Source organism: Varanus komodoensis, unplaced genomic scaffold (genome assembly GCF_004798865.1).
Source record: "Varanus komodoensis strain SLA01 unplaced genomic scaffold, ASM479886v1 scaffold1, whole genome shotgun sequence".
Classification (NCBI taxonomy): domain Eukaryota; kingdom Metazoa; phylum Chordata; class Lepidosauria; order Squamata; family Varanidae; genus Varanus; species Varanus komodoensis.
In genome coordinates, this window is record NW_025335268.1 from 117,716,492 (window position 1) to 117,744,419 (window position 27,928).

The following is a 27,928-nucleotide window of genomic DNA, read 5'->3' on the forward strand; positions in this document are numbered from 1 at the left end:
CATGGTAAAAGAGCAAACCTGTTTCTATTGTGCCTATCTTTTCTAAAGAAACTATCTCCAAACCAATCTTCTCTCTTGTAGCAAAGCACCTGCTCTCTGTTTTATATAAACTAAATCCCATGAAACACAGCAAATCGTATGATGCAACAGATATTTCTATCAGGTCTTGTTAAAGGCGTTTTCGCTGCACCAAAAGCTTCGTAAAATCGGAGAAATACGGCAATGGTGTCAACTCTCTGTGCCCACGTGGACTGGAAAATAAGGAGGGCTGGAGAATCTATGGTTAAATTTCAAACCCGGAAACGGAAACCTTTAAGTCAGTTGCAGGGAGTTTAGCTCTCTTTTGAACTCCGGTGAGGGAAGGGAGAGTCCGATCTAGAGGTGTGTGGTGAGTGATCTGATGTGAGTTTCCCAAGGTTAGCTAATCGCCTTTGTCTGACTTGGTTTACGTCAATCAGTTTAGTGCATAATCAGGGGCTGGGTAGAAAGTAAGAGAGTTGTGATGGAGGGCGTGCCGCTCTCTTCCATTTTTTCCTTTGGCTGTAAAGTTGATGGGCATCGGATCCTCGAATTCATATAACAGCAGTTGAACGATGAAATACATTTTGTACTGCTGAACAGGTTGTTGGACATCAACGTGGTTTCATATGCATACACTGAGACTGTGCGAGTTTACTCCAAAACAGGATTTCTTCCAAGCGAGTGTGCACAAGCTGCAGTGCTATTTGCTTGGAAAAAGTGAGTCCTTGTAAGAGTGGGTGGATTTACTTTTGAATAAGCATGCATAAGTCTCTGACTGCAGAAAACTGACAGGTTATTAGTTTGGTTTATCAGTATACTAACCATGCTGGATCAGATCAAAGCCCATTTAGACCAGCATTTTATTCACACAGTGGCCAGTCAGATGCCTACAAGAAGTGGATACGTATACTTGGCAGTAGTTGCATATAAAAATCTATTTATCTCTACACTGAACAACTGTAAGTTTTGTGTGCATTAACCATTCTTTAATGGTAGAGATCCCTGTTCCATATTACTGACTAGTAATGACTAATAAAGGCAGCTGAGAAAAGGGAATAGGGCTCCTGCACCGTTAGTAGTTTTGTGGAAGAGGAAATTTCAACAGATGTAATTTCCACGTGTTCTTTTCTTTCTGGCTACCAGGCTAGGGAACCTTTTGGCATTGATGTTAAATACTTGGTAATATCTGTGTGAAATGTATAAGTGGGCAAACCGTTTATCTTTGGTGAGAAAAAAGGATTCATATGCTGCAGGTGGATTCCATTTTAATTTTGAAATGGAGGCATTATAGTTTGCGTGATCCTCTGCCTTATGAACTGCATATGCAGGGTGTATGCATTTATGCCTTATATTTATGGGCGAAATTGTTGCTACTTGCCAGCACCTACATATTCCCTATGTATTGCTGTGGTGTGTAAGTGCAACAAATCTTGTAAATGACAACCAGCCTTCCTATAACTGGGGTCTGGGAAATAACTATTTGCACTTTTAAAAGTTAAGGTCTTTAACAGCTAAGGGATTTCCTAAAGATTTGCATGTGCAATCTCTGCTTGTCACATTACTATAGAACTGTTTCCACTTGAAATTATTGGTTTTGTTTATATCCTCCCTTTTTTCCTTTCAAGGAGCTCAAGGTGGTTTACATAATCCTCAGCTCTTCTCAATTTTATCATCACAATAACCCTGTGAGGAAGGTTAGGCTGAGAGTCAGAGTCCAAAGTCAGCTAGTGAGCTTTGCAGCAGAGTGGGGACTAGCACCTGGATTTCCTGGATTCTGGTTCAAAATTCTAGCCACTATGCTACACTGGCCCTAATAAATTGAAAATAATAAGAAAACTTTGAATTACGTTAAATTTGTCTATATTTAACTGAGGTTAATGAGTGAATGCATTTCAGAAACTTTTTATACTGCTTTAGAAACAATAGGAGAAGGCTGCACGGTTGCAATTCTATATATAAATTGCCTAGACAAAGGCCTAACTGAAAACCATGAGCATTTCTTCTGGGTAAATGTGATTGGGATCAGGCTGTAAATAGAGCTTTATTTATATAAGGTTAAACCTTTTATATGTTTACGGAGTACTTGTAGGATTGTAGAATAAACATGATAGTTTGTGGATTGCCTTGTTATAGAGCTACTCTTGTATAACCTAAAGTTAAATCAGGTAGTATTTGTAAATCTAATGCTGCAGAAGATAACATCTTTAGGGGAGCTGCATAGACCAGAACATGTGTAAAAATATACCCTGTAGTCCTTAAAACAGAATAAATTACAACCTAGTTTGTTCTTCCATTTTGCTTTCTGTGTTCTGTAGGTGTACTTTTCATTAGAATTAATCCTGATCTGTTAACCACTGGACTTTACTTACACATGTTAGTGAATAGTTATTATGTTCAGTAACTTGTTCCTGGCTCAGAGACAAGCACTCAAATGTAATGTTTCTCTTATTGAAAATGCACAAATAGATTGCAATGCTGAATTACACACTTCAAAATCATGTGTGTTAATTATAGACTGTCACATGGTACTCTGTATGTTTTATGCTAACACTTTACCTTTATCTTTTTTTTTTTCTTCTTGTTGTTTTGAAGGCTTCCACTTAGGAAGGCAAGGTGAAAAGGGGTAGGTTGAGCTTGTAATAATGATTAAAGGTGCGTAACAGTACAGGAGACACAAAGCAAGGCTACAAATCTGTTATTTTGTTAACTTCCTTTTCAGATGACAGCTATCAAATGGCAAGCTGTCAATTGAGAAGTAAAGCTAGAAGGAGATCTTTAACTATTGAAAGGGGGCAGAAGTGGATCACCACTTTCTAAGCATGAAACTTTAGTTTATGGTTTGGACCTGATTGTTCTCAGTGTGTTCCATCTTTTCCATCCTTTCTTGAAACCCTGAATGACTTGAGACAGTGAAACAGTGCAAGCCTTCCTATTTATGGGATCATAGTTTTTTTGAAAGCTGTCAAAACTAAGACTTCTTTTTAAAACAACAGGCTTTCTTCCCCCTGCCTTTTTTATTTTGTGCTGGGGAATATGGAGCCATGAAATCATTATACATTCCTGTAAAAATGCTCTGTTATTATTACCAGTGCTGGTCTTGGAGATTTCCAAATTCTAGCACATCTATGGACTAACTGAGGCAAGTGACTAATTTTCATCTTTAGTTTCAACAACTTCCTCAGGAATAATAATGGAACTGAGGCTACAATCCTACAATTCATAATTACTTGGGAGTGAGCTCCACTGAACTCAAAGGCACTTTCTTCTGAGTAAACATGAAGATTGCACTGCTAGGCTACAAAATCTGGAAATGTGCACTTAGCAAAGGGCCTTTTAATTAAAAGTGCATATGCTTAAGTTCTAGTCCCATCTAAATAAGTCCTGTATCTTAGACATGGAGAGTCTATAAATAGAGATGAAATAACATTGTAACAAATAACATACAAAAACTGCAAAGCTGCACAAACTGCGGAAACTGATCCAGAGTGGAACTCTTCAAGATTTATTTCCTCTTACAGTTCAGGCAACGGAGCAACTTCTGGTTCACATTGCAGGATGTTCCTCTTTGATAAACAGAATATTCTTCAGAAACACATACGCCTGCAATGAGCCAACAGAATGCCAAACAGAATCTCCTAATCCTTTTCATATGGACAAGGGAGCTTGTCTCATTGTTTTAGTGAGAATTGCTTCTGAGTAAACTCATACAGGATCATACTTTCGGAAAATGTTCCTGTGGGGTGCAAAACAAAATGTTGGATGCACAAAGGTGAAGTAAGAGATAGCTTATTTTATTTGTACATGAATGGTAAAACATTCCTTGCCCTAGAAACAAACTAGGTTCCCTCTGCCAAGGTCTTAGACATCAAAGGGCTTCTCTGGAACATTAGAGAATTGAAAGTGCAATCCCATGGATGGTTACTCAGACATAAGCCCTGTTCAATGGAATGTACTCCAGGCAAGTGTGTGTAGGATTTCAGGTCAAGTTGTGCACCCAGGCAGAAGGGGCCTCAAGGACAAGAGTGGGATGGGATGGTGGCCTCAGGAGAGCTCACCGCCATCCAGCCTGTGCCATCACTGGGATTTGGACTGTAGAGGGGCTCCAAGTGGCAAGAGTGCCCCTGAACAAGGCCTCTGGGGCTGCATGCGGCCTACATGCCATGTGTTGGACCACCCCATGCTAATGTATGCCTGTCCTGAAGCTTCTTCCTTTGGGAGCAAAGCTTAGACATACTAAAGTTTGTCTATCCTGAAGGATTTTTTCTCTTGTGTTGTCTTAATCTATTCAACCCCATTGTTTTACTTTTGTGTGCCTCTAGCAAACTCCCTGTGTGATCCCCCTCCCTCAAACTGTATACATAAGTAATAGGTTAGAAAAGCATCTTGTACAAACGCCATCTTTATAGCCCCTTCAATGGCTATCTACATGCAGCTTATATTTCTTGTATGTCTGAATAAACTGTACATATTTTTTGATTGTACAGTCCCAGTGTACCTACTCTTTGTTTTTTCTTGTCACTAGTTTACTTAATCTTTGAGTTGTTAATTCTGTGTGGTTGAGATATGCAAACCCAGTGGACTGTTTTGCAGAATAGTTGGCCCATTGTAAATTATTTAAGCAGCACTTTTATATGCAGCTGCCACTTTGAATATGCAACTCACTATTGTGGGTTGCACTGTGTTATGTGAACCTGGCTACTGTCGGTTATTCAAGGGTTAAACAACCCTCAGAGGACCCTGCTACTAAATGAGGTTTATGTAGAGGTTGTTTAATTGGGGGTTGTGTATTCAAAACACCATCTGTGCACACCTAGCACACATCACAGCTTATTGTATGGACCAAGTCAGTGTTAACCAGCCAGATTTTGTTAACTTTAAAGAAGATTCAACAATGAAGATCCAACAATCCATGGTTTGTTGGATTGTGAACGCTGGGTTGTCTAAACCCTGAGTTTGTCGTGTGTGAACCCAGCACCACGGGTAGTTCATGGCTTGTTTCATCAGGTTACATAGGTGGTAGTGGGGCAACAGCAATTTTAAAAAGTCATTATACATACCAGTATATTTGGAATACAGGGAGGGAATAGAGAAGGGAAAGGAAGACAAACAAATCTGGAATTGAGAAAACGTTGCATGGTTTGTTCCATTGTCTGCCAGACTATCCTTGAACAGAAAACAAATCATGGGTTCACTAAATTATAAGTGTTGTATACAAACTAGGTCATAGTTTGTTTGTTTATTTATTTAGCAAATTTCTATGCCACCCCATTCGCCAAAGCCTCGGGGCGGCTCACAAATCTATCAGTTAAAATATTGTACAATAAAAATATAAAACAAGTTAACAAGATAAAATAAGTCGCCCTGGCTGAAGAATAAAAAATAAATAGTATTAACAGTTAAAATGACGTTTGAATAAAAAGGTCTTCGGCTGGCACCGAAAAACGAGTAACGACGGCACCAGGCGGACCTCTCTGGGGAGCGCATTCCATAGATTGGGCGCCACCGCAGAGAAAGCCCTCCTCCGAGTACTTACCCTCCTAATTTCCTTCACGGAGGGTTCCCGGAGAAGGGCCTCTCCCGCAGATCTCAGGGGGCGGGCGGGCGGGCATAGTTCCCTATCACCGACAATCACAAAAACTATAACTGCACTAAAACCAGATGCTAATAGTGTGTCTAAATCACAAGGGAATATTCAACATAGCAACTTTTTGATAGCTGCCTCTATTTTACCAACATTACTTAGTACTATGGGAAAAAAAAGGAAAATCCTTATTTCTGTTATGCTTGTGCTAGTATTTTTTTCTTTCCTTCCTAAGGAATTTAAGTGAAATAAATCAGATTTTTTTGCTTACAAATTGAAGTTTTCACTTTACTGTACTGTCAGAATATATTCATTTTTCCATCAGATACAAATGAGCACTGAAGTTTCAAGAACATTTGTGGGGTAGCAGGGAAGGAGCAAATCAGTGCAGGTCTATCTTGTAAGATAGGAATTTGAGAACGAACAACTTGTTACGAAACGAGGCTTTGACTATTTTCTTGAGCACAGACCAAGTCTGCTCACCTTATGTGCTACTTTGAGTTGGTCAGATAGTGGAATCATGCAAATGGCAAGCTGCAAGTACAGACCTGTCTGAACTGCACATGCCTATAATATCTTCAAACTAAAATCCAAGGTGTGTGGTAGGGGAAGAGAGAGCCCAGTTTCAAAGTTTAATTTCTAGTGCTCAGTACTGTCTAAACTGTTGCTCACAGCATCCTTTTTTGCTTTTCAAAAGAAAGCATAGCCTCCTAATTTGAAAGGAATAACTTAAGCATTGGTCATAATTTAAGGATAGCGTACGTTTGCTCTCCCCTCAGGCACAACACCTGGGCTTTGCAAACTAGTTCGACAGTGATTACAGAAATGAATTTAAGATTTAGTATTTTATCTCTAGATAGCTGTAAAGATTGCACGAATGTTTAGAAATTTGCTGTCCTGATTGTTGTTTCTGCAGTGAAAGCCCATGGGTATACATTTTCTAAATAAATCAAATTGATATACTGTTGTAATCCATCCTGTTATATCTTCATATTTGCATTAAAGTTCTTAAATTCAGTGAAACATAAATAAAATACAGTTATGTAGTGAAACAGCTTGATATAGCATACTAGTTAATTTTTCAAACTATCTCATTTGATTTAGGTAAAGATGTCTTCTGAGTGCAATTATGTTTTACTTCATACTGGGCAAAAGATGCCTCTTGTAGGATTGGGTACTTGGAAGAGTGAAGCTGGACAGGTGAGTACTGAGTGTTTGGGGTGTGGGGGAAAATATAGTGTTCTGTACTTAAACCTCTCAAGTTTTGCTTCTGAAAACATACTTTCTGTGGCTCTGAAGAAAGGTAAGGTCACATGGCCTGGGTTTATATTCTCTGCAGACATACTATTTCAATCCTGCTTGAAGAATTAGGAGTGCTCCATGGGATGTTGTGCTTTCTTGCCCTCCCTCTATTTGCACACTTCCTCCTTTTCTTTTTTTAAGGGAATGATAACATTGTGTTGCATCTTCTCTAAGATTAGGACTAACACACTGTCAAAGAGGAAAAACCAAATAGTGGTCCTTTATTGTGGCAAACACATATTTGCCTATTTTTTCTGTTTGTTTTTACTTACTGGGGAGAAAATCTGAATTGCCACAAAATAGAGCTAGGATAGTTTCACTCACAGAGTACATTTTCCTCATTAAATCATGATAAAGTACTGTAAGGTGTGTAACTGTTTCAGTTACACAAAGGTGTAAAGATTCTGCCCCATTTCCCCCTGTCATCAGAGCTATTTAGGAATCCCAGCAATGTAACCTGAGTTCCAGTATACCATGCATTAATCTCGGCTTGTCAGCTCATTGTACTAGCTGTATTCCATTGCTTTTAAATAGTAGCCAAGCATGCTGAATATAAGCAGCTGAGGCATGAAGTTGATTGGGAGTCATTTCAGTTTCTTAATTTCCTCATGTCAAGTTCCTGTTTTCCACAAGTATCTTCAGGAACTTTCCTTCCTCATCCATGTTTTGTTTTGTTTTTGCATAATTTCCACACAGAAGGACTAGACTGTAGGTCTATTTAAGTCATGATTTGTTGTTGTTGCTGCTGCTAGTCGTGAAGTCCGACACATTCCGACCTGAGGGGCTCACCTTCCGGCCTCATATCTTTTTGCCTTTTGGTACTGTCCATGGCGTTTTCATGGCAAGGTACTGGAGTGGGTTGTCATTTCCTTCTCCCTTTGATCACCCTTTGTCAGAGCTCTCTGCTATGACCTGTCCGTCTTGGGTACCCCTGGAGTGCTCACTGGATAAGAGCCTAATGCTGGGAACAATTGATGGCAAAAGAAGAAGGGGACGGCAGAGGATGAGGTGGCTAGATGGAGTCACTGAAGCAGTCAGCATGAGCTTAAGTGGACTCTGGGGATGGTGGAGGACAGGAAGGCCTGGAGGAATGTTGACCATGGGGTCGCGATGGGTCGGACACGACTTCCCGACTAAGAACAACAACAACAAGGGCTCTTTTAGTTTAACAGTGATCTTTTTCTAGCATTCTGGTGCCTGCTCCAGGGCAAGTTTCTGCAGACAATGTAATACCATATATTGTGTGATTGTTACAGAAACACTTAATCTTATTTACTGCTTTGTTAGCATATTAAGTGATATAGGATATTCCTTAGAATTACAGTAATTGCACAAATCCTTAGCCACTGTGTTCTCCCTTCTCTTCTTTACAGGCTTTTATAGTATTTTTTTAAAATACTTTAAGCATGCAGTAATAGTTAGGCATATTCTACCAGAGCCCTTAGACATGGAATGTATTTTATAACATCTTCTTAGGATTCTGAGTATACAAGCACTGTGACTTTACTGTGACTTGACTGTCAGTTCAGTGTTGTTGTCCCACAACACCCCCTTTTCCTTCTTCCCAGCCTCTGTGTGTGCATGCGTGCGTGTGCTTTTTTTTTTTTTACTTTACACTTTTCCTGATCAAAAAGATCTGAAGTCTCAAAAGTTTGCAAGGTTTTTGTGATCTTTTGGTTGGCATTTGGAATGTCAGTAATAAAAACTCTTTTCTTGTTCTTGTATAACATAAATCTATTTTTATTTCTTTCTTTATTTTATTTATATCCTGCCTTTTTCCTACAAAGGGCTCAAGGCAGCTTACATCTCTTCCTCCATCTTATCCCCACAACAACAACCCTGTGAAGTAGGTTGGGCTGAGAGTCTGTGACTGGCCCAAAGTCACCCAGTTGGCTCCATGGCTGAGCGGGGACTAGAACCCAGGTCGCCTGAGTCCCAGTCCCATGCTCTTAACCACTACACCACACTGGCTCTCCCATGGGTTAAATTTCCTGTTGGGAATTGTGGTGTCAGCTATCATTTTTAAAATGCAAACCACACCAACAATGTCTGTGGCTTGTTATATATCTGGCTGGAGTGGGTTGTTGGAATGGTTAACAAACCACCAGGAACCCATGGCTTGCTTTACTTTAGGGTTCTAGGTGGCTTGTTAACCACACCATGAACCCACCCTTGTTCCTCTCAGATGATGCAAGAAGCTACAGCACATCCCTCTCCACTGGTTGCATTTTAGCAGTGTTGACCAGCACAGGACAAGTTCCTTGGAAATTAACCCAGAGAGGTTTGCTGTTACATGCGATCCAGCATATTTTTTTGTTTATTTCTCAGGATAAATGCCAAACCTAAATTATGCTTTATGATTACTGTAGGGTCTTTGCTTTAAAAAGAGTGATTTCAACTTTTATTATTCAAGTATTGTGAAGGTACATTCCTATTAATAGCAATTTAACTACTTTTCAAAGTTCTGCAAAGTCAAGAATAAACAGGTGTTCAGCAAGGCTGGGATTTCATTAGTCAGCCTTGTGATTGCAGACCCAGTATTGAGCTAGTGAGACAAGTAATGGTCTCAGGTTACTGTAAGATTGCTGAGTGAAATGTAAGCCTGTTAATCATTTTCCTAATAGATGAATTGGTTCATTATTATTTAGACATTTACAAAATGCCAGGTATAGAATTAGTGTTGTGTTTAGTACGATGGTTATCTTGAAAGTAGATATGGTTCAGTTCATATTCTTACGGAGATTGGCAAGAGCTAAGAATTCTTAAAAATAATATATTTCTTCTTAAAGGGCACTGATTTTCTAGCCCTAGCATAGCTCTTCACACATTTATTTGGCAGATGGAAACCAGCAGAATACCTTAAGCCAAGGTAATGACTTACTGAACTGGTTTGAACAAAGGTTCCCTTTGGCCAGCAGTATGCCAACTCATAGAATGGTGTGAAGACTGATGAAATTACATTTATCTGAACATATAAACAGTAAAAAGCAAATCATTCTTCTCCTTCTCAACATCAATGTTATTTATTAATGTGGGATGGATATTCATCTCCTTCCCCCATATTTGTTTTTTTAAATACACAAAGATTCTAAAACACACATAAAACCAGTTTGGTTGGTTTAGAAATGAGACATGCTGCATGTGCCTTTTCTTTTTTTACCATTGATTCATACAGGATAAACATTTTTCCATGGGGGAGAAAAAAACCCTGATCTCTGTCTAGTGCCTAGTAGATGATAGGTCTAGTATTCCCTACTCATCCAAGTAGATGGATGATGCTGTAATGGCAGCATTACTAACAACAGTGTTGTCACAATGCTGTGGATTTCTGGAGGTAAGAAGAGTGCCAGGACTGGGGACAGGTATCCTTCTGATTTCTAATATATAATTGCTATGGCAGCTCTTAACCTGGAAACAGTGTTATCATGACACGGATAATGTGCCTAATCTGTGTTAAGTATATGTTAATTGAAATGAGTGGGGCTTAAGTTAGATTAACACTGGATACATCCCTTTATCAATACTAGAAATCATAATAAAATATTGGAGGCAGGAGAATAGGCATGATGTGGCATTAGCCAGGGGTTGAAGTGCACATGTTTGTGCATATACATATCTTTTATAATACAAATTTGTGATTCACTTGGATCTAGCAGTTGAGGGAGCAAGTGGGTTGAAATCCATTATCTGTGAATCCTGAGTTCAAATGCTTCTCTGGTCATAGGATTGTACAAGAAACATGTCTTTTTTATTGTGCAGCCTCATTTCTCCATCTGAATGTAGGTTGGAAATATGTCTGCCACTAAAATTTTTACAGCTGCCTTATCCATTGCTTATCATAGTGCTGAATGCTGTCCCAGAAAGAAGCAAGACAGGGAAGAACACCACCCACCTTCCATGAATTTTATAGCCTATATTAAATTGCCAGTCCAACTTCCCTGAGGCACCATTTGCTGACTCTACTCTTTTATGTACATGGCATGAATATGGAGGCCATGAATATGAGTATTACTATATGAGTATTGCTTAATGTGTTATAAATTACTAAGAGCCCTAAATGCTGACACGCATGCTTGTCTTGGTCTTTTTCCCATCTTAATAGAAAAGTTTATGAGTGCAAATTGAGCAACTCATCTAAATTAAATGTGTTTTAAGGTGTTAAATGTTTTTCAGCCGAACTGCTGTTAGCTTATTTACAAGGCTATGGAATTCTATCTAAAGTAATCAGCCTGCAAAAAAAAAAGGGGGGGGGAGCTGACAGAAAATGGAGAAAGAGCTGCATTTCTATGCTGGACATAGAGGACACTAGCTTTTGTCTTCCAGTACCCTTCTTGGTTTTTGTGCTTGGTGCAGAGGGAGGGAATACCCATCCCTTCTCCACCATCCTACTCATTCACCTGCATGGAATTCCATGTGTTCACCTGCTTTCCTGGTCTCCTATGGGTAGTAGGTTGCTAAAATGCAAGATTATGTCAGCATGCCATTAATCTTTTCTCTGTTGTGGTATCATGCCTTGTGAAACCTGAAGCGTGTTGCAAGAAGTATTTAATGAGCTAAGCCATCATTCACAAGTTTGTTTAACTTCACCACTGGTTTCATCCCTACTGGTAGTTGTGACCATAAGACATGCCTGGGAGGAGGCAAGATCTCACCAGTTCTGCTCTTATGAGGAAGTGGAACTGCATTATCATTGTGACTAAGAGAGACTGATCTCTCATTCAGATAGCCTTTTAGAACATCAGAGCATTTTGTGCCACAGATGCTTTATCCATTCTTCAGACTCCTGATAAGGAAAAGGAAATTAAATTCATCAGGCAGTAGAGGCTCTGGTCTTTTTAAATACATACCACCTATAAATCAAAGGTTCTTGTGTCCCTTTTGTGGTTGTTTCATCTCCTTTGAAGCAAATCATGCAAGAGCTTTATGGAATGAATTATGTAGATTTACTATTCTCAAATCACATCTGTAGTGTTTACAAAATGTAATGATTTTTCATCAGAGAACTATATAGTAACTTTAAAAATATGAAGCATAGTTCCTGTGGTAGTGGGATATGTGAAATAGCTTTATCTTGCTGAGACCCGCATATATATTATCTCTCTGTTCATGTGCAACTGAACAGTGGTTTCTGTAGTAGCACCAGCATTGCATCAGTTCAATGGTCCTGTTTGCACAGCTATGATATGGCAAGTTCTCATGACATGACAATCCACCTTGAGAATACACTATGCAGTGTGGACTGTTAATGACCAAATCATAGTATGCCCTAGGCAGTTGGCCTCACTGTGGGTTGTTCCCCACTTCCTTCCACCTTGATTCTTGTTCACCATACACACATACATTGTAGCAGAAATGTATACAGATACTTATGTTATTTAAAGTGTAGTTCAAGTGTAAGTAACTCTGTCTACCCTTAATACAAATCCTTGCTCGGTCAGTGTTCTGGTAAAAGTCCTGAAATTTTCATATGTCTCAGTTAAAAAAACAACAAGCCTGTTTAACTTTGTAAAAAAATAAAATAAAAACACAACATGTTTCTTTAAGCCCTCAATTTTGACAGATCTCAAAAGTAACACCACCTGTAAATGGGGTGGGCCTCACTTTTCAACTTTTGTGATTGCCTAGATGCTCTGGAAAGAGTGAAATAAGTGGAAGATATTGTGATGTGTCCAGGTCAAACTTAAAACTTGCTAATCCTTTATAAGCAAAAATCCTCTTTAGGCTTTTGGCAATTGACAGCTATCAAGTGAAAGCAAAATAAGGTATTTGAAAGCTGGCTTTGTAATTGTCAGTGGATGTTGCTACTTTGACAGCAGACATTTACCAGGACAGGTAACTGGATTTGTGTACTTATGCACCTCCAAATTAATAAATATATTTATGTATATTTCTGGCATAAACAAAAAATACAGGTGCACCAGTAATGGCTGCTTCTGTATCCCACTTGGGTGCTTCGGAGAGGCTGGCACAGACGGTTGCTTTGGAGATTCTGAAATGGTATCTCCCACATAAAAAAAGTGGGGAGAAAGAAAACAGGGTCATGATTGGAGCAGCACAGAGCGGCCCATTGAGAGTTGCTCCAAAGTCCCACGTGGGCACTTGATGGGCAGCTATTACTAGGATAGCCAGGGTGAACCTGGCAAGACCAGCAGCAATGGTTTTTGTTGCTCTTGCTGAGCAGCCTGCTTGCCAGTCCACAACCCGTGAAGGGGTCAGTCACCTGTGTTCAGGTGATGTGGCAACCCATCATAGGTTCAACAATCCTTAAAGCAAGTTATGAATGGACAAAGTGGCTTCTTGAGGAAAAGCAAGGCACTGTGGAGCAGCCTGGGTTCTCACAACATGACAACCCACTGTGGCTAGTTATTCTTTGTGGACTCTTGTGCCATTGGTACCCACTGTCCTATGTGGAAAAGTAAAGGGCTACAAAGGGGTAGATGAATAACGTGTATTTCTTCGATATATTGATCATATGCAGTTTGGTACTGTCTCCCATGGCATTTGGATGTAGTCTTGGATTGTTGGTGCTGAATGTATTCCATTTTTATCTTTCCTCCAAGAGGCTCATAACAGCAGACTTTGTTTTCCCTTCTCCATTTTATTCTTGCAGTGACCTTATCCAGTAGGTTCAGTAGGCTTTTTGACTGACTGAACTGGGATCAGAATTCAGAGTCCAAAGTAATGGTATAGGTCAGTAGTTTGAATTCAAGGATGACTGGGTTTATAGGCAAATGACTACACTGTTTCAAACAGGGCCAGTGCTAGATACTGAAAAGATCCAAGGTTTGGGTCCACAGGGGGAGGGGGAAGCACACATTGGTATATGCTAATTTACATATGGTCTAAAGTGTGTAAAGGAACCTGTCTTCCTAAAGACACCCATATTTGTAAAAAGGGATGTATGGATAGGGAAGTAGAGGTCATTTGGTTTCAGGGGAGAAAAAATCCAGGCAGAAAGGGGGAGGATCAGTTGGCAGTGAAGCACATGTGGGCAAAAAGCCAGCAGATCCAAAAGGGTTAGGCAGGGCCATGCACCTTTATTTTAGCAAGTGCTTATAGACAGTAGGGTGATGGCACAGATACCTTCCTGGAGATCTGGCGTTCCAAATAAAAGATTCAGGACTTCATCTGTAGTGGGCTGTCCCCAATACTACCTCTGATTTCAGAGCAGAGTAGTGAAATATAGGAGAAAGTATAGGAGTCCAGCTGCAAGGGAGGAGATAGGGAAGGCTCTAGGAGAATTGGTCCAGAACATTTCTCACTGGCAGCAGGAACATACTCCATCCTGGATTATTCATTGACTTCCTGAGCCTCTCCCTGACTCACAAGGACAATATCCCAGGGAAAACAGAATCAGTAAGTTTGACAAGGATACATGAAGTCTCACATGGAGGTCTAGTAGTTTGTCTAAGTGAGAACTCCACAATGTCATATTTATGGCAATTATTTGCTGCTGCTTCTTTTTTGCAAGGAGATTTTTAGAATTTGTTTTGTTTTAAGAAAGCTATTTGGGAATTGGGGAGAGTCTTGTTTGACCTCTAAACATCTGGATCCTAGAGATGGCTTTCCTGCTGTACTATGTTCTTTGTCTCCCTCTGAGTGAATTGTTAAATAAATGACCTTCATGGATGTCCACAAAGAAATGACAAAGTTAACAAAGGCCATTCGTAGAGAACAAGTTGCATATGGAGCGTATGGGGCTATTTACACTCGCAAAAAACTCTCCTTCCTTTCAGAATTGGAATGGGGGGAGGGCTAAAACCTGACACAGAATCATTAGCAACTTTATATGTTATTGCTAGCATAACAACTAATATTGTGGCAGCTATATCTTGAAAGCACGTACAGTGGCATCCATCATAATCCTAAAACAATAGAAACACAAGTACAACCTACAGTTTCTAAATCAAATATTGTAGTTACATTTTAAAAATGTTGCACATTAAACCTGTCAACAAGAATACTACATGCTAAGAGGGAGTTAGAAGAGCATTGCAGATTCATGGCACCACACAACAGGAAAGGCCCTTTTTCTCACACTTAATCATCAAATTTGAAATGCACCAAGATTTAGGAATTAATACTTTTTTTCCAAAGGTCTGGGTGATGAGTAAGCTGCAGGACCTTGACTGAGCATAGGTCCTCCTGCAATTGTTCCTTGGTTACAGCCTAGCATGCAGTTTTAATTATCGTTAGGAAAAAGTAAGTCTTCACCCAATAAACTGCACATTGTGCAGAAGTTTCCCGTTCCCTTCCCCAGCTTTTATCTGAGGTTGCTTGGTCAACATATATTCTGGTTTCTCTTCAGATCGAATAACTCTTTCGCCTTTCCTAAACATGTATGTTGGAACTCAAGAGCAGAAGAATTCCTAGCATGCTATGTCAACCTAGTACTTCCCTCCTGTTTTATATTTAAAGAAAAGGGTATAAAGTTTTGAATCCAGAGGTGCGGATTCAAAACTTTTCTGATCCATGCGGTCAGAAAGCCCTGTACACCTTGAAAAGCTGCTCCTGAGGGTTGTGGGTCTTCCTGGAACAGTGTGTGATGTAGTGCAAGTGGCTGCAGTGGTTAGGGGGAAATCAGTGAACACTGAGGGAGTCACTTTGTTTTCTGCTTGGGCAATGGCACCTTTGAATCAAAACCATTGTAATCCTATAAAAGGAACAATTTCATAATAAGCTATGCACTTTATTCCTAGTGCTTATTCTGCCTTCCAGCTTATCTGAAAAGTCTTGCTGAAAAAGGGAATAATATTGGGTAGTGAGGCTGAATTAACAAGAAGCACCACTAGGCCTTCTACCCATCCAATCTGCTAATTGGTCTCTCTGCAACTTTGTCAATCTCCACATTGCTGGCCATCTCCTTGCCCAAATATTTGGATGCCTTAAGGTGGGCATTTGTCTCTTTAGTCGGCTCTCATACCGCCTATTTCTCACAAAGGATCTGCATTCTCCCCAACCATATTCCCAACCAGAGAGGTCTGTGCAGAATCTACAATGTTTGTCTTATTATTAATTGTAGATTCGGAATACTACTTGGAGTTAAAATACAATAGGCCTCCACACTTTCTAATATAATGACATCTCTACTTTCTGTTTTAGGTGAAGGAAGCAGTAAAGTATGCCCTTAGCGTAGGTTATCGCCACATTGACTGTGCTCCAGCTTACAGCAACGAAGCAGAGATAGGCGATGCTTTCCAGGAGACGGTTGGCTCTGACAAGGTAAAAAAAAAGTAGCAGAATGTATATTGGATAATGCTGAAAAATAATGGCAAAAAGGCTAGTCTGTATGTATCCATGTTTATTTCAGATTGGCTCTGCTTATAAACCTATTTCAGTAATTACCTCTCCATATAAACCTACCAAAATCAGAAATAACAATTTCTTACCATCATACTGTTGGCTTGACATCTGCTGTTTTCTAGATATTTTCCTTTTGTTATTCCAAAAAATTTATAGGACACAATTTTAAAAGATGCTGCCATTGTTTAAGGAGTAGAAATGAAACTTCATTGTTGCTATTTTATTGCTACATACCATCAAGTCATCTCCAGCTGGCAACCCTATGAATGAATATTCTCCAAAATGTCCAGTCCTAACAGCCTGTGTAGTTCTTGTAAATTCAAGACTGTGGCTTCCATTATGGAATTGATCCATCCATATTTGGTCTTCCTCTTCTTCCTTTGACTTTCCCTAGCATGATTGCTTTTCTCCAGCAAGTCTTGCCTTCTTATTGTATGTTCAAAGTTTTGTCATTTTTGCTTCCAGGGAAAGTACTGGCTTGATTTGATCTAGAAACCTCTGTCAGTTCAGGGTCTGTCTGTCTGTCCATCTTTTGAGGCTATTCTCTAGCACCATGTTTTGAATACATTGATTTTCTTCCTGTCAGCTTTCTTCAATGTCCAGCTTTTGCACCCATACATAGTGATCAGGAATACAGCCAAGTGGACGATCATAGCGTTGGTCTCCACTGAAACATTCATTCACTTGATTATCTTTTCTACTTCCTTCATTGTTGCCTTTCTATGTCATGTTATTCTAATTTCTTGGCTGCAGTCTCCATTTGAATAGAGGTTTGAGCCAATGTATGCAAAATCTTGCACAATGCATTTCATTGTTGACCTTACAGTTGTGTAATTCTCCTGAAGTCACGATTTTTGTTTTCTTGCTGTACAGTTGCAGCCTTGCATTTGCGCTTTCTTTCACTCTCATTGGAGTCATTTCAGTTCATTGCTGTTTTCTACCAGTAATGTGGTATTATCTGCATATCTTAATTATCACTATATCTTCCACCAATTTTCACTCTTTTCTCCTCCTAATTCAATTTTCCTTATGATACTTTCTGCATGGAGACTGAGAGCTAGAGAGAGAAAATAGAGTTGTCTGATACCTTTGCCTATAGGAAATTTCCGGTTTCATATATTCTTCCCTAATAGTAGCTTCTTGTCCATCCGGACAATCAAGTGCTGAGGCACACCCATTTCTTTCAGAACTATTCATAGCTTTTTGTCATCCATAGTCAAAGGCTTTGCTATAGTTATACAGCATGGATAGGTATTCTTCTGAAATACTCTGGTGAGCCCCAGTAGTTACCATGTATTTGCAATATGATACATCATGCATTTTAGTTTGAGCTTCACTGCCATTGTCTGTGAAAAATCCCCCACCACTACTGCCCAGTGACTGTCCTCCAGGAGTTTCTCCACCCACCCAATTTCTTTTCTATGGATGTGCCCATTATTCCAAAAGATGGCAGATGCAGCTCAGTCTAGTGCTTCATTCTATCTTGGGTGACCCTGCTAGGAGACTAGCCTAGTGAGACAATCTAGCCTCCTGGTGTCATTGCTCTCAGTTTCTCTGACACTCACAAACCCCCTCACCATGTTAAAGTATGCATCCAAGAGGGGAAGCTTCACTAGCATATGCTATTACTTGTGGAACAGAAAGTCCAGTTTCATGAGAGAGTACAAGAAGGGATGAGTAACTTCTTAAGCAATGAAAGCAAATCAGAAATGTGAATTGGAGAAGTATGCCTAATGTCCATGTTTTACGTATACATTTTATGTTATCCGCATATTATTACCATTCATGTGGTAGGTACCATCCAGAGAGACTTACCCAGTTGTACATCATGCCATTTTCCAATATGGTTATTTTTAAATAAAGGTAGTGTAGAGTGATACTTGAAATTGTATCACAAGTTCCCTTGAACATTCTTAGAATGGCATTGGGGCGTTTTTTTTTTTTTTTTTTCCATTTTCTTGTTTGCAGTTTCCTAAGAGGTATGGGGTATTTTTTGTGCCTTCATCTGTATCTCTGCCACTCTAACAGTGATATTCTTTAAAAGAAATGAGTTTTGAAGTGCCTGCAAACTCAGTTACCTCCATGTTCATTCCTAATCATGGGCAACCCAGTTCCCAAAGGTTTACTAAACATATACCAGCATGTAGCATGACTTAAAATTTTATTTTTTAAAAGGTTTTTGATTTGGGGTATAAGGAAACTGCAGGTGGAATGAATCAGTTGGATATGTAGAGCCAAAGGGAGAAATCTCCAGTATAAGAATTCTGAGATTACTTTTAACCATAGGAATTGTTTACTATGTGATGGAATAAGTATTATTGCAGCTAGAGAGAAAGAAGCACTTTAAAATGAGAGAAATAATTAGATTAGAAAACGTTTTAGATATGTACAAATAAGGAATAGGTTTAAAAGTAAAGGGAGAAGGAATAAACAAACTCTTAATGTACTGAAAAGCGGAGTTACTGGCAGCTCTAATCAAATTGTTTTTTGTTTCATTTTTTCATTCATTTTTTGTTTGTATGAATGGGTATATGATAATTAAAATCCTAATTTTAGAATGGGTAAAGAAAGGGAAAGGACAAATATGGTTAAGAGAGGGTGGGAGTTGTGTTTGCTATGAAGTGAAAAAGTCATTAAATATAAAGTTATTTTTATGATTTTGTACTTGGAAGAGTAGAAATTCCACCCCACATACAAGCACTTCATACAATCTTGAGAAACCTGTACTGCCTAAGACTTTTCAAACTTATCCATAGTTCACCTCAGGGAAAGCTTCTCCTGATCCCTGCTAGACAGCACCCCTCTCCTTTACCCAGATGGGTGCTCTTCCAGCCTAGAATGAGAACAGAAGTGAAACCATGTATGCATGAATATTGTAGTTGGATGAACTGAGCAGCATATGACTTAGAAATGGTCCTTATCAGTCTTTTTGCTCAGTTGGATGCCTTCACTTATATAAAGGAATATTTTAAAGATAGAACTATGACTTCTTTCCAAAAGTCTATTAAAAGGGAAGAACTGTTTGTGACATCAAAGCTATGGAATACCAAGCACCACCCAGAAGATGTGGAGCCAGCTTTAAAGAAGTCTTTGCACGATCTGAAGTTGGATTATCTGGACCTCTACCTCATGCACTGGCCACATGCTTTTGAGTAAGTGTCAGTAAGAAGGAAATTAGGCTCCTGAAACCACCAATTGTGTAGCAGCAGTGCAGGGGACATGGGTGGGTCAGATATCTGTAATGATCTTCACAGATAACAATTGGTTGCTTGGTGAGTCGAATCAATACTATGATCCTTTCTTGTTTTGGGTTTACAGCAGTTTTTGTCTTCACCACTGCCGGCCTGAAGTTCACTCTACTTTAAAAAACATTCTTGGAGGCAAAATTATTCCCAAGACCCAGATGCTGTGCTGAGCAGAATTTGGGCTTTTCAAATAGAAGTCAAGAACTATAAACAAAACTACAACCAATCCTTGGCGGGAACAAATTTCCCCATGGTGTGTGATATTTCCAGGAGCTGCCATAGTTTTTTATGACTCATGACAGTATGGGCCTTTTACTTAATAACAAATAGGTTTTGCTAACTCCATATAAACTAGTTCCTCTTATATTAAGTGAGAATGGTAAAATGTGACAAAAATAGACTTAATAAAATTCAATGTAAAATATTCAGTACAAAATATTGAATCATTTTGTACAGGCATTGGTTCCTCATTGGGTGTCTGTTGGATTTAATATTAACAAAAGTTGTGCTAACTATTTTGCTATCTATATTTTATAATAGAAGAGGAGATAACCTCTTTCCCAAAAATCCTGATGGCACAATGCGTTATGACTACACTGATTACAAAGAAACTTGGAAGGCCATGGAGAAACTAGTGTCAAAAGGCCTGGTGAAGGCCATTGGGTTATCCAACTTCAATAAAAATCAGATTGATGATATCCTTGGCATTGCTTCTGTCAAGCCAGCTGTACTACAGGTAAGGCAGAAGAAATGAGCAGGTTGCTTTCCAGAACTGATGATTTCTTAATGGGAGAGAGAAAATGGGCCATTGACAACTTCAGTTTCCCTTGAAAGTGCAAGGAGAAAAAGCTGTGTCAGGGAACTATAGCAAAGTTTGAGGACCCTGTAATACAATGTTTCATGCATAGGATTTATCTAGGAAAATTGCTTGTCTTTCTTTGAAAAAATGGGTTAAGCAATGTGTATTTTTTATCTTTAAAAAAATCTGTTCATAAAGGTTTCCTTTTTAAAAAAAATACATAAATACCAACTTTCTTTCCCTAGCATCACTCAAATTGTATCCCACATTCTATCTCCATCCCACATCCGAAGTTACAACAGCAGCATTGTTAACTAAACCATATGGCCATTCCCCGCACAAATACATGCACATAAACACACAGAGGAGAAAATTGAGACAGTATGGTTTCATTCTTCCAGGGAAACACCTTCATAGGCTTTCAAATTGCTCTAACAGATTTTGTTGAAAGCTAATGGGGTGCTTTTTCTGTAGAGCATCCCCTTTGCCTATCAGCACTAGTTCAAGCCCCTCCTGCTACAGGTCTGTTTCTTGGAATGTTTGCCTCCTAGGATTGTAGCACTTACGTTTAACTGTTAATAGCACACACATAAAGCCTTTTGGTATATATCCCAGGAAAATTGTGAGTGAAAGAGTTTCTGGCATGCATGCTATGTAGCTAAGGGGCAAACTAGATGTGATCAGGATCTCCTTTTGTTTTGGTTATTTTCACTTCAAAGCAGCTGGGTGGGACCGTAACTTCAAGGAAGCAGGGTTGATCTAACTCCTCTCTCCATTTTTCCACACTCCTTTTCCCTGATCTAAACTAGTCCCTAAAGATAACATGAATTTTACAGAGGGGGAAAGTGATGGTAATATTTTTCCAACTCTCTCTTCAAAGGGCTGTAATAGTTTGAGTAATCAGCTATAACTTGGACTTTGCTCCATTTTACTTACAAGTGGTGGCTTCTAGCTTAACACTTCCCTTTCGGCAGCCCATGCTCTATTTTCAAATCCTTCCTCCCAATTAAGTTTTTATGTTCCTGGCTCCTGTCTATATTGCTCTTCTAATCCCATGTCCTGGCCCCTGGAATGGTGTCATTTCATGCTTCTCTTATAGACTTGGTTTCTTGGCTTTGGACTTCTAGTGCTCAATACAGTGTGGCTCCTAGTTCACTTTTTGACTTTGATTGCAGACTTTCCGCACTGTTTGATTTTCATTCTTGATATTGGTCCCTGGAGGGTCCACAAATACCTACCTGAGTTCAAAATATATTCATCTCAAATTGCCACTGAAATTTTTTGTGTGTGAAAGAGGTGATCCTATTATTGATCCACCTGGAAGTGAGTGCCTTAAGTACACAGGAACCTTTAAGTCAACATTTAAATTTTTACTTTATTTCTTATGGTACACTAGTGTGCTTAGCACAACGTTTTAGAATTCCTCTGACAGGGAATCTGCCTTCTGCTGAAGCATTCAAACTGATTTGCCAGATTCTTGGAGGCCAAACATGCTGTCCAGTGATCAAGGCTATGATGACCCTTAAGAAAAAAGGTTAGAAATATGTATGAAACAAACATTCTCTTAATACATCTCCTTTCATGAATGCATCACGACTTCCCTTAAGGAGAGCTATGAGACAGGGCATTTTTTAATAAAAGGAAGCCTGATACTAATATCAATTTTATGAGATAATAAGGATGCTTAAGACCAGATCATATTATCTCACAAAAGAAATAACTTTCTGGAGATAGTCCCTCATGGCGGAGAGAGAAATTTGTGGAGAATAATTCTATTAGTGGTTATTACTCAGGATGCCTATTACTGCTTCAAGGATGCTTCCTCGGTTACCAGTTGCAGGGGGAACACAAGCAGGATGGTGCTGTTGCACTTATGTTCTACTCGTGGGCTTGTAGGAACAGAATCATGAATTCAGTAAGCCTGTGATCAGATCCAGAATGGTACCTTTTATGTTTTTATTTTTCCTCCTCCAAGTGTTACGCTTTGGTTGCACGAAATTATCCTGTCCAAGATAGATTGCAATCCATATGCCATTTGAACTAGAGTAATGACAAAGTATATGGGACAATTGTAGTACAAGCAGAGAGGTGGTTCAGCAGAGGTATAGATAGAACACAAACCACATGCAGTCTCCTCTGACCATTTTTGCAGCCCTTGGTGTTGCATTGCTGAATATGCTGCTGAAATTCATCAGTGTTGTGCTTGATTTTGCTGTTTGATATGGAGCATGGGGAGTATGTATCTTGTTTTAAATGAAATTGCTTTCCCCAGATGCCGTTGCTTACACACTTGAATAGCAAAATTACATATTTTCTGCTGCCACTGCACTGCCAAATTTTTGGTGGCAAATTTTTATATGCAGCAGCAGCAGCAAATCTGACTAAGGTGCCGTACTGTTAGGTTCAGGACAGCAGGTGGGAATTGGTCACCAGACCATCTGAGGTTGTCCACCCCTGTAGTACAAGGTAGAGTTTTGAAGTACAGAAAATGTTACCTTCCCTGCAAGATGATATTAACACAGCTGGTGGTGGGTGAAGTTACTCTGCTTCTGGTTAATCCAGCCCATTTTTGAAGCCACACCTTCTGTCATACAGATCAATCTCTTATTTCAAGGATGCAGAACATCAGGCCTATGGACCAAATCTGTCCCACTTGGGGCCCCAGTCTGGCCCCTTGGGTTATCCAGATTACATTCCCCTTTTCTCCAACTACTACGCATTCAGTGGTTTCTCAGCTTTTGTGCAGTTTTCATTCTAAAAGTTTGCAGTGAATTTTCTAAGCCTTAGTTATAGGCAGTAGAAAATACGGCATGAGATCACCATACTGCTGTTGCTTCTTCCCATATGTGAAATGTCCATGCCTGTCCAGACAGTGATAGTCCTCCTGTGTTTTACCACCGCTTCATTATTTTTATCATCCCATGGAAAATCCATTAAGGTAGAAAAGATGGAGTAGCTGTATAGTATCTTTGGATTGTTTGCACTATGGGCCTGTCATCTGGCAACACCCCCACTATTTTAATATTAGGATTGCATTTTTTCTGCCCACTACCATATATATTTGGATTTTAACAGGTGGAGTGTCACCCTTACCTGGCCCAGAATGAGCTAATAGCTCATTGCCATCAGCAAGGGTTGATGGTAACTGCTTACAGCCCTCTTGGTTCACCTGACCGAATGTGGAAGCACCCAGATGAGCCAGTGCTGCTGGAAGAACCTGGGATAAAGGAACTGGCAGAAAAATATGGCAAATCTCCTGCTCAGATTCTCCTCAGGTAGTAAAAAGTTTAGTATTTGGTAGAGGTGGATGATGATTGGTTGTTGTAGCAAATAAACCTGCCCTACAGCTTTCTATGGGTCTTAATGATTAATATCTTTGTTTTGTGTGTTGGTTATGTTTCTTAAAGCCAAGATAAAAACCATTTTCAACCATCCTCCATTTAATATACAGTGAGATTTTTATCCTGCCAGGGCTTATAAGGTTATGCTGAACTGTGGGGATTAAGTGGATTCAATTCTATGCTTGATGGACTCAACCCCTGTTAAGAGTAGAGAAACTGGAAGCACAAGGTTTGGGGGAGAGGGGGAGAAAGAGAGAGAGAGATTAAGGATGCTCCTGGATAGTTGATTAAAAGCAGAAATGGTTCACACAGTCCACTTTTCCACGCCATTCCTGGGTTAAACAATTCCTGGTATTAATAATGTGACATGTGAACAAAGTCTCTATATAACTCTATATGTACGGTGCCTTGGAAACCACAAAAGCCTAAAATTAATGAGAAAGCCAGCAGTGGCTGTAGCAGTTACACTTTCCTTCTCAGGACAAACCATTTGGAATTTTGCTTAGGCTGTGTGGAAGACTCACAACTTCTCCAATTCTTATGATAGATGGCAGGTGCAGCGGAAAGTGATCATCATTCCCAAGAGTGTTACCCCTGCACGCATACTCCAGAATCTCCAGGTGAGTGAAGCCTCCTGACTGGCAGGACTAAGCCTTCAGTATTGTGTTTCTTCCTTAATAAAACTGTGTAAGTAAAATGATGCATCATCAGATGGTGTGGCCATTTGATTTCACTAGCACCAATGTACACACACATGGCCTTCCACCTTGTTCTGTGCACTCACAGTTAATCGGCTTTTTCTATGTTGGATGTCATGAGCACTCTAGCTCATCTAGGGACTGTAAAGACAGGAGTATATTGGTTTAGCACACTCATACTTGGAGACTATCTGTATTGTCTGCAACACATGATCCTCACATGTGAACATTCATAGCCATTTGCCTCCAGTCCTTGAAAACTATTTTCCTTTTCAGCTTTGATCTCTGTGGTTTCCAGCAGGACCCAAACACTATATGCCTATTTATTTTAATGTATTCTTTTAAGATAACAGTTCAAACACTTTCCTTTTGGATGTAAATGAGGACATCATAATCCTTCTCTAAAAGCTATGGTTGAAAAAACTATTCCATTATTTTTTTCTCTTTTGTATTAAAAAGCAGATGCATGGCTATTCAGGTGTTAGTACAATAAATTCTGGCTGAGCTGAGCAGGGCTATCATGGGTAGGATATTTAAATCAGAGATGACTTGATGGCACATAACGGCAAGCCTCTACCATGATCAGGCCTTTGCTGTTGCATAACTAGCCTTTTGGGAGCCTGTGAATAGAACTCCACAATGAACATCTGAATTATTTCATTGCATAAAGATAAGCCTTCCATCCTTATCTCCTGACCCAAAACATCTGACTGAGAAGCATGGCATATCAAAAAAAAAGCAAACAAGTGCTATTCATATCTTTCCAAAATAGTTAGAAAAAATGGGTTTGAAAATCCATGTTATGTGGGGCAGTTTCTTACAGCAATGTGCCTGAGTGTGCTATGACTTGTTCAGTTGTAAGGACATGATTCAGCAGGCGCCTGGGGCTATATGGCTATGGAAGACATCTGTAAAGCTGCCGCGTGATGATTGCTCTACACATTCACTAGATACTACAAGGTAGATTGGCCTTCCCCAACCTGCTACCCTTCACATGGTCATGGGTTCGATGGTAATTGTACACCAAAACATCTGCAGGGTGCTGGGTTGAAAAGACTGCTTGGCTTTCATCTGAAGCTTTCTTTTGGGAGGATAATTTTTGAGGGGATAATCACCATATGGACCCTCTCCTAGGGCCTTTGGCTTCTGTACATTCCAGGAGTTGTGCTTCTGTGAGTGAAACCAAGACTCCTTCCCCAGCTGTAAGGCTTCTTGAGGAGCAGGATGACAGCTCTCTCAGCCCTGTGTTCCAACTCATATGTTACAGAGATCCCTATTAGAACATCTTTTGCTTGTAAGTGAGCTTTCTGAGCCAGTATTGGTTTTCCCTGGTCATTTGTTTTGTATAGACCATACTCTGGCTTGTTTCCAACATTTGTATCCATTTTTAAATAAAATTTCATGAACAGCTTTTTCATACGTGCTGGCCTTGCAAAGAAGCCCTTCTCATGGGAGGAAATAATCAGTCTTAATGCAGCTTCATATCAGTCCTGAGGGACAAGACAGAGTTCTCAGTAGTCCAAGCTGTTTTCCTGCTGCTCAGGGAAAATGGAGATTTACAGATAAGGAACAAAATGTGTTTATCTAGCCTTCTCCAGTCTGTCATAAAACTTGGGAAAAGAAGAACATTTCATACATACCAAACATAATTACTGGCTACTGGCTGATTAAAAACGGTTAAGTTTTCTGTAGGTAGCAATACCTAAAGAAAATGCTTTATAGTGTCTTTCTCTTGTAGCATGTAAATTTGCATGATTCACAGATGTACACTGAAAACTAGAAGGCAGGACTAAGAGGTTCACAGACAAGAGCAAAGTGTATAATTTCATAGAGTCATAGAATAGTAAACTTGGAAGGGGCTATGAAGGTCATCAGGTCTAATCCGCTGCTGTTGCGGGACACCAGTTTAATTTGCATTATGAAGGGATCTGCTTCTGGTTTTAGGTGTTTGACTTCCATCTGACAGCTGAAGAGATGAGCTTTATTGGGAGCCTGAATAAGAACTGGCGATACATTGTGCCAATGGTTACGGTAAATATAGTCTTGATTGCTCATATAAGGCATTTTCCATGTAATTGAGACTTTGTATCACAAGCTTCCTATGAGTGTGTGTGTTTGTTTATTATTTATTTATTAGGATATTTTTATCTTGTCCAATACAGATTGCCTCTGGACAGCTTACAATATGATAAATATCTAATAAATATGTCAATAATAAGATAAAATGCAACTGAGGATGTCAATAAAAACATAATTAAAATATTTAAACTTTAAAATATTGAGTAAATAAAAAGGTCTTGACACCGAAAAGTGAACCTCTCTGGGAGCGTGTTCAGGCCTCTACCCTTCAGCCAGAATGTGTTCCTTTCTTGGTAATTGGCATTCATACCTTTAAGTATGACTGGCCAGAGCAGAACATACTACTCTGGTTAAAATCTCTGGACCCTCCCTTCAAATATGATGTGATTTCAACCACAAACTCAGTCCTTCATACTAAGAGAGGGACACAATATTGATAGACAGCTTGTTATATTTTCCATGCACTTACGCTGCTTTAAAATGTTATAGTTCTTGCATAGAGCCCTAGAATTTAAACTTGGACTTCATTTTGGCCTTGAAAGAAGGAGAGAAATGAAGTAGCTAGGGTTTTTTTGGCTGTGTTTTGTTCATGTAACAAAGCATAAGTAGCCCAAGCCATTTTGAAAGACATCTCCTACTCAACTGTGGCATTGCTAACAAAATGCTCAGCTTCAGAAAATACTGATTTGGGCTAAAATAAATTTGGATAGCTGAACTAGGGGAGGACACACATGATAGTAGTAAGATTTTGCACTCATGGAAAAACAGGATATTTTGCTTTGTGAAAGAAAAGCCAGGTCAGAATTAACATTATGGCCTTGGAAAGTTTTGTAGGTTTAGCTTTGTATAATGAAGTGAGCAAAAAACAACCTTCAAGTTGAGAAAATGAGCAAGTTTAAAGTTTACCTGTACTTGCTACTGTAGATGTTGAATGCCCTCTAGTGGCTCTTGGATATTAAAGAAGACTATAGGTTCAGTTTTAAATCTTTTCAAACACTAGATCTTAGGCTTTTTATTTTCCCTTTTTCCTCCACTGTTTGCACGTCCATGTCTGCCTCAATGCTTTTTAATGTTTTTGCTTCTTTTCAATAATATGCACAGTACTTTTAAACCATATAATTAGCAATAGCTCAAAACATTTTCTATTCTCATTGGGCCCTTCTTTGCAACTCTAATGTTGATCTTGTATTAAAACATATATAACAATGCTGATTCATCAGAGGTCCAAACTGTACTCAATTGAATGGAATATTTACTGTTTATATTTACATAACACTATACATTTCTACAGAAGCTACCAATGGAATTTAGATAACAATTTCACCACTAGATTTGTACATGCACCTGAGATGGCATAAAAGTACTTACTTTTGACTGAAATTTTCCTTATCTTTCACAGGTAGGAGGAAAACTGGTACCAAGGGACGCTGGACATCCTCTCTATCCCTTCAATGAACCTTACTAACTCTAGAAATTTATCAAACAGAAGTCTTCTTATGATCACATATTAGATTTTAAACATGCAAATAAAATGCATTGTTTTTCTGGAATTCTATTTT

The 27,928-nt window shown here is 39.3% G+C and overlaps 1 protein-coding gene across 4 annotated transcripts; it reads left to right on the plus strand.

The window, feature by feature from the left end:
* Positions 1–303: 303 nt before the first annotated feature.
* Positions 304–27,919, plus strand: AKR1A1 (aldo-keto reductase family 1 member A1). 4 transcript variants are annotated; one of them, XM_044442233.1, is made up of 9 exons: positions 304–381; positions 6,707–6,802; positions 16,007–16,126; positions 19,208–19,359; positions 19,993–20,188; positions 23,327–23,526; positions 24,140–24,212; positions 26,235–26,321; positions 27,769–27,919. In XM_044442233.1, exons 2-9 carry the CDS (start codon positions 6,713–6,715, stop codon positions 27,832–27,834), a joined length of 984 nt encoding a protein of 327 aa, XP_044298168.1. In that variant the 5' UTR covers positions 304–381; positions 6,707–6,712; the 3' UTR covers positions 27,835–27,919. The 4 variants fall into 4 exon arrangements, with proteins under 4 accessions (XP_044298168.1, XP_044298159.1, XP_044298187.1 ...); XM_044442224.1 differs by having other exon boundaries at positions 323–402; XM_044442252.1 differs by having other exon boundaries at positions 325–388.
* Positions 27,920–27,928: the final 9 nt, after the last annotated feature.